The following is a 5,969-nucleotide window of genomic DNA, read 5'->3' on the forward strand; positions in this document are numbered from 1 at the left end:
TTGGATGCGATGAATCCGAAAAGTCCAGGTAACATTTTGACCGAAACGGTAGAGGAATCCCCTACATTTTTTATGCTTTTTCATTAAAAGAAAGAATGATATTTACATGCACAAAATTACAAGGCAGCTAGGCCCAAAAAGAAAAACAACTTATACAATGTAGCTATCTCTCCAAAGATAGGTAACATGGCAGTTTTGAATATGGAGAGTGCCAATTTTACATGGTCTGTTGGACTTGCCCAGCTTTTTTGGGTGTGCTCATTTTAAAGAAAAGCTAAATTAGTAATTTTAGAACTTTTTTTAGCCAATCTCTTAGACTTTCTCTGAACTCTCAAAATAGTTTAAATACCGTATGATCTATTTAGTAGGAGTGGTTTTTCAAGGTGGTTTTATTATTCCATGATTTTTTTTAAAACACTTGAATAAGGTTTTTAAATTGTGAAAAATCAAAATAAATTTTAGACTTTTTTGCATTCATGTTGGTTCCATCTCGTGTTTACGTTGTTGTTGAAAGTTTGGGAATACGTTTAGACTTTAATTAAAACCGTTTGGTAACTTTCATTTTTTTTTTTTGATATTTTCCTAGAGCTAAATCTAATTGTTGGAAACTTTTAGATATAATTTTATGATTTCTAAATTTTTGTTTGCATTTTTTTGTCCAAGTAAATATCTTGAATTTTTGTTCATGTTTTTAGAAACTTCGAGATTATTTTTGTGGTTTATAAGGGTTTATAAGCCTTACTTGAGGCCTTTTTTAAATTTAAAATTACAAAACCACTTCTAATAACCAAAGTAGCTAGGGAGGTATCTTAAACGGTTTTGAGATTGTGAGAGTTCGGGGAGATAGTTTGCCCGGTTTTAGTGTCGAGTTGAGAGTTGAGCAAGGAGTTAGCCCGCAAGGCGTGAGGGACTGTGGTTAGGTTTGGTCGTGAATTGAACAGGGAACTAGGGATTGATTGATAATGCTACTAGGATTTTAGGGAATATACATGTGCCGACGTTTAAAGAGGTCATGCCCACGCCGAGCCTCCGGCCGAGACAAGCCACACATTGCACATTATCTTGTGCTTATACTCCCTTCATTCCAAATTATAAGTCGCTTTATTTGATTATTATTTTTTTTTGTACTTTGATTTTACTATGTATCTATATATAACATATGTCTAGATACATGGCAAATTCTATGTACCAAAAATGACTTATAATTTGAAAAAAAAATACTTTTCTTCAGGTGTCCACACCGTAATCAAAATCACAAGTACAAAACTAAGGGCCATATTCGCTACAGTTCCTTGCAAAGGAAACCAAATAACCACCCACGCCCACACCGCACGTACCAGACACACAAACGGACCTCGAGCCCTTGAATGGACCTTGCTGAGGCTCGTTGGAGCTGGGAAAGACACAACTAGGTCACGTTCTTTCATCGCCCAAAAATAGTGATGGAAACCGATAAAAACAAACCTCATCTTGGAGACTGACGCCCTGTGAGTCCAGCATAGAAGTATCAGCCGATGATCCATGCGACAGACCGGAAAGTGGCCTCGTGGAAGAACGGAAGTCCCTAGTGTCGTCAAATTTCTTTCAGTTTGAGTGTGTCTTCAGAAATAGAGATTATAATAAGGCGGCCCATGCTTTGGCGGCTTCGGGTTATGAGTGTGTCGAGGGAGTTGAGATTTTCTCTACCTCAGTTCCGTGTGATGTTCATGTAATTGTTGCTGCCGATTCTTTAGCAGCTGAGTAATGGAAGTCACAGGTTAAAAAATACAAGGTACCAAAACATTCAAAATATATCATGAATTATAAGAGATTATAAGTGAATTAATTCCTCTACTTATTTGTTACAGTCAACACGCCCTAGTTACATGTGTATCTATCATTGAAGTCTATTATCAACCCAACCATCTGGCTCAAAATACGCGGTAAGCAAAATATCTTCTTAGGTTAAGTAAGGATTATATCCATCATTTCCTTTATCTCATAGTCTGTCCTATATAATTTCTATGATAACATTATATTTTTGTCTGCTGGCACCTTGAGGTACAAGCAGAGCAGAAGTTCGAGAGCAATAAAATAGCATGACTATATGTGTGTAGCAAGACAGAAGCATCCATTTCAAACAATATTTCACTTGCCTACCGTCAAATCAGCATGCACGATAAAGCAAAATCATTGTTCTTATAATAAATTTATTGTTATGATAGGCATAGATTCGTAAAATATACATCCAGAGTTGACCAATGTCACCACCCATTTCATCATCCTACTGTCTAGACTCCAATCTAATCCAATCCTTATCAGAGGCCCTTGCCAAGTCCCCTGACATAGACATGTTTAATATTTCAATTAGCATCTTGCTTCCATGATTGCAGATTATAAAAAGCACAAAACCAAGTGTATCATAAAAAGATGGGTTTTCCCCAATCAGAATTAGATGGCAGAAACAAAAGTTTCGATTTCCAGCCACAAAAATATTGAAACTACGCCTAAGACCTATCTAGCACGTACAATTCTTGGTATAGATGCCCAATATCATGGCAGGAAACAAGTTGAACTAGTAGCCGGCGTGTCATCTTGGGCCACCAGCGGTGAGCTCAAACCTTTTCGGCGGGAGCCTCGACGACGTCACGCCGGCAAAGCGGGCAGGTAGCATGAGAGCGCAGCCACAGGTCGATGCACTCGACGTGGAATAGGTGCCCGCACGCCGGCAGCAACCGCACCGTCTCCCCGTCCCGCACCACGGCGAGGCAGATGGCGCACTGCGCCCACCCGGCGCCAGCGGCGGCGCCGGCGCCCCTCCGGTAGGCGAGCATGGGGATCGCCGACAGCGCGGACGGCGCCAGCCCGCACCGGCTTCTGCCGTTGGCAGCGGTGGCTCCGGCGCCGTTCGCGGCGACGGCGGCGGCCGCGTACCCGTTGGCGAAGGCGCGGCGGAAGCAGATGGCCACCGTGAGGACGATGAGGGCGGAGGCGGAGGCGAGGCAGACGAGCACCACCGTGTCGCACACCCGGTAGCTGCCGCCGCCGGCGGCAGCAGCTTCCATCGCGTCCGCCGGGGCGCCGGTGGGACAGTAGGACGACATGGCCGGGCAGCTGGGTGCTTTGTGGTCTCGTTGGTTGGTGAGGCGCCGCAGTCAGGGCCACCGCGAATCGCCCTGGTGGCCTGGGTTTAGTAGACACGGGCTTTAACTTTTGAGGGTTTGATGTGGCTTTTTTTTCTCCAAAACACGGACAGTTACCCGTTTCCTGTTTTTTTTTCAACTAACGGGCACTCGGGCAGGAGCGGTGCCCACCGTTTTTTAAAGAAAAAAAAAGCCCATGTTAATAAAATGAAAATACTCCCTCCATCCCTAATTATAAGTCATTCCAATTTTTCTTGAAAAGTGAAAACATTGACCAAATTTATATAATAAAATAATAATATTTATGATGCTAAATAAGTATCATTGTTTTTTTTCATAAATTATATTTTCATACTATACCTATTTGATGTCATAAATCTTTGTAATTCTCTTAATAACTTTGCTCAAACTTGAGATGATTTGACTTTCCAAAAAAGTTAGAATGATTTATAATTTGCAACGGAGGGAGTACTTGGCAAGGGCGTCCGGACGATCAACTTTCTGTCGGTCCGACGTTGCATCCAGTGTTAACAAGTTTCATCACTTGAGCTTCTCAGCCCAAACACACATGCTGATTCACTCGCTCGTTGTCCACCGTGAGGGCTCGCTTGTTGTGTCGCCGCCTCCACCCACGTCCTTCCTCATCGTCGTGCCCATCCATCTTTCTCCTTCACCTAGTCGTTCTGTACGCTGCCACCTCTACCCGCATATCTTCTTTGTCGTCATGTCCGCGCATCTTCCTTCTCGGTGATCCCACCAACCTCTGCTACCTTCCATGAATGGCCTTATAAAGTATGCTCTGCACCTCACTCTTCGGCTCCGGGGACTCAATTGCTGCTATCCTCGTGCTCCAAGTCTAACAACTTGTGCTGCTCGCCTGCTCCGAGAGGCCCAAATCCACACCCTCCTCTTTGGATCTCTTGGGCTAAGGTTGCTTGCCAAATGATTTTTGGATGTTGCATTTGTTACTTTTCTATGTTGCATCAGAAGATTTCTTATATTTCTGTGACAAATAATTCACATGTTTCACTAGATGATCTCTTATGTTGGCGCAACAAAACTAACATAGTTACGTAAATGTTTGGTGTTGTAGTAAGCGATGATTTTTCATATTGATTAGAGATGTCTCATCTCCTTTATTTCTCATGTTGATTAGAGATGCCTCATCTCCTAATTTATTTTCATGTTGCAGTAACTAGTTGTTGGATGTGTTGCACTTTATTGACTTTCCATGTTGCAACAAACAAACTGAGATCTTTGAATTGATAATTCCTCATATTGCAGCAACAAAACTGAGATGTTCCACTATATAACGATTGATGTTGCAGGAACATATGGTCTTTCCTATAGATTAAGGATGTCTCATCTCCTTTATTTTAATGTTGCAGTCATTGAATGTTGAATGTTGCACTTCATTGATTTCCTATGTTGCAGCAACAGATTGAGATGTTTCAATAGATCATTTCTCATGCTGCAACAACAAAACTAAGATGTTCCACTACATGATGTTTAATATTGTGGTAATATATGATTTCTCTTCTGATTTGAGATGTTTCATCCCTTTTTTATTGAAGTAATTGATTATTTGATGCTACATTTCGTTAAATCTATGATTTGAAAAAGATTTCCAGAGGGCTTTTTATTTAATCTCTTGTGGAAGTTATTGTTGCACCTTTGACTTGCGTTGCTTCTTCAAGTGACGTGTAGTTGGCCAACAATGTTGTCCTCATATAGATGAGTTAAAGAGACATAAGCGACTATACGGATATGCAAAGCACAGTATTAAAAAGAAATTAATAATTAATGGGGGCACCTATGGGGAAAACTTTTTTGTACAGTGGATGTACTAAACGTCTGATGTATGTGCTATGTCTGGACGTCCGAGTGGTAGCATTACCAAAGCTCTACACATATAAGGGTACACAAGAGATTTTGAACCCTTACAATAGTAATTGCATTAAACAAAGCAACAGGAAAACTAGAGAAAACGCAAGATAAAAAAGATGGTTCAATTCACTCCGTGAATTAGTCGCTGAATTTGAAAGTCTCCCTCAAACTTCAATACTAGACAATATACACATATGAACTTTTAAAACCAGACAAAATGCCCCTTTCACCATTTCAAAGTGGTTTCTTGGGTGGTTTTGCTGACGCGGCAATGCAGCCCACATGTCATTTGGTCTCTCTTTCTCTTATATAAAAAACATAACTTTTTCATAAGAAGATGTATGAATACATACTTTATATTTTAATTTACCAAACTTATTTGATTTTTTTATTTTTTCCAATAACCTCGGATGTTAACATAGTCTATATCAAAGTTGTATTTTTCAATAAGATCTACAACTTTGTAGTTTACAGTTTTTTATTTAAAATCATTTACAAGTGCAAATAATCATTTTAAGTTCTCTAATTTTGAATTTAATTTGTTTTGATTTTTCGAACAACCTCATATGTTGACGTGGCCTACATCAAAGTTGTAGCTCTCAACATGATCTATAAGTTTGTAGTTGATAATATTTTTATCTGCGTACCATGTTCTTGCCTACCCTGTATGTTGTTGATGACTTCATACACTGTTTGATTTTTACGGTTGAAAACTCTATAATTTCGTTCCCTCCATACCGCCCTAATTGTTAGGATTACTGGGGATTTTGTCCTACACCTAACAATGAAAGGCCACTTAAAGGACAATGAGTATGCTACACTAGCATAAATAAATCTACTTTGTTCAACCAAGATATCATGCAAGTAGGAGATGATAGATTGTTATTACTAGAAGAGCAACATAGTGAAAGAATGATTGGAGCAGCTCGGTCCAACGTTGTGCGTCAATGTAGTGGAACA

At 40.2% G+C, this 5,969-nt stretch overlaps 1 protein-coding gene across 1 annotated transcript; it reads right to left on the reverse strand.

The window, feature by feature from the left end:
* Window positions 1-1,246: 1,246 nt before the first annotated feature.
* On the reverse strand, window positions 1,247-3,144 carry LOC136471555 (RING-H2 finger protein ATL74-like). Its single transcript, XM_066469300.1, has 4 exons — window positions 2,601-3,144; window positions 1,687-1,736; window positions 1,465-1,564; window positions 1,247-1,393 (listed from the first exon to the last, which is right to left on the reverse strand). The coding sequence occupies exons 1-4, from the start codon at window positions 3,081-3,083 to the stop codon at window positions 1,283-1,285; spliced, it is 744 nt and encodes a 247-aa protein (XP_066325397.1). The 5' UTR covers window positions 3,084-3,144; the 3' UTR covers window positions 1,247-1,282.
* Between the last annotated feature and the right edge of the window lie 2,825 nt (window positions 3,145-5,969).

Source organism: Miscanthus floridulus, chromosome 8 (assembly GCF_019320115.1).
Source record: "Miscanthus floridulus cultivar M001 chromosome 8, ASM1932011v1, whole genome shotgun sequence".
NCBI lineage: Eukaryota > Viridiplantae > Streptophyta > Magnoliopsida > Poales > Poaceae > Miscanthus > Miscanthus floridulus.

Excerpts from the sequence above, each read along its gene's own strand:
- LOC136471555 (XM_066469300.1), bottom strand. The coding sequence starts at position 3,083 with ATGTCGTCCTACTGTCCCACCGGCGCCCCGGCGGACGCGATGGAAGCT. Across the intron at positions 1,737-2,600 it reads TCGAGGCTCCCGCCGAAAAG|CTGCTAAAGAATCGGCAGCA; the intron begins GTTTGAGCTCAC and ends TCCATTACTCAG. Across the intron at positions 1,565-1,686 it reads GAACATCACACGGAACTGAG|GGACTTCCGTTCTTCCACGA; the intron begins GTAGAGAAAATC and ends TGACGACACTAG.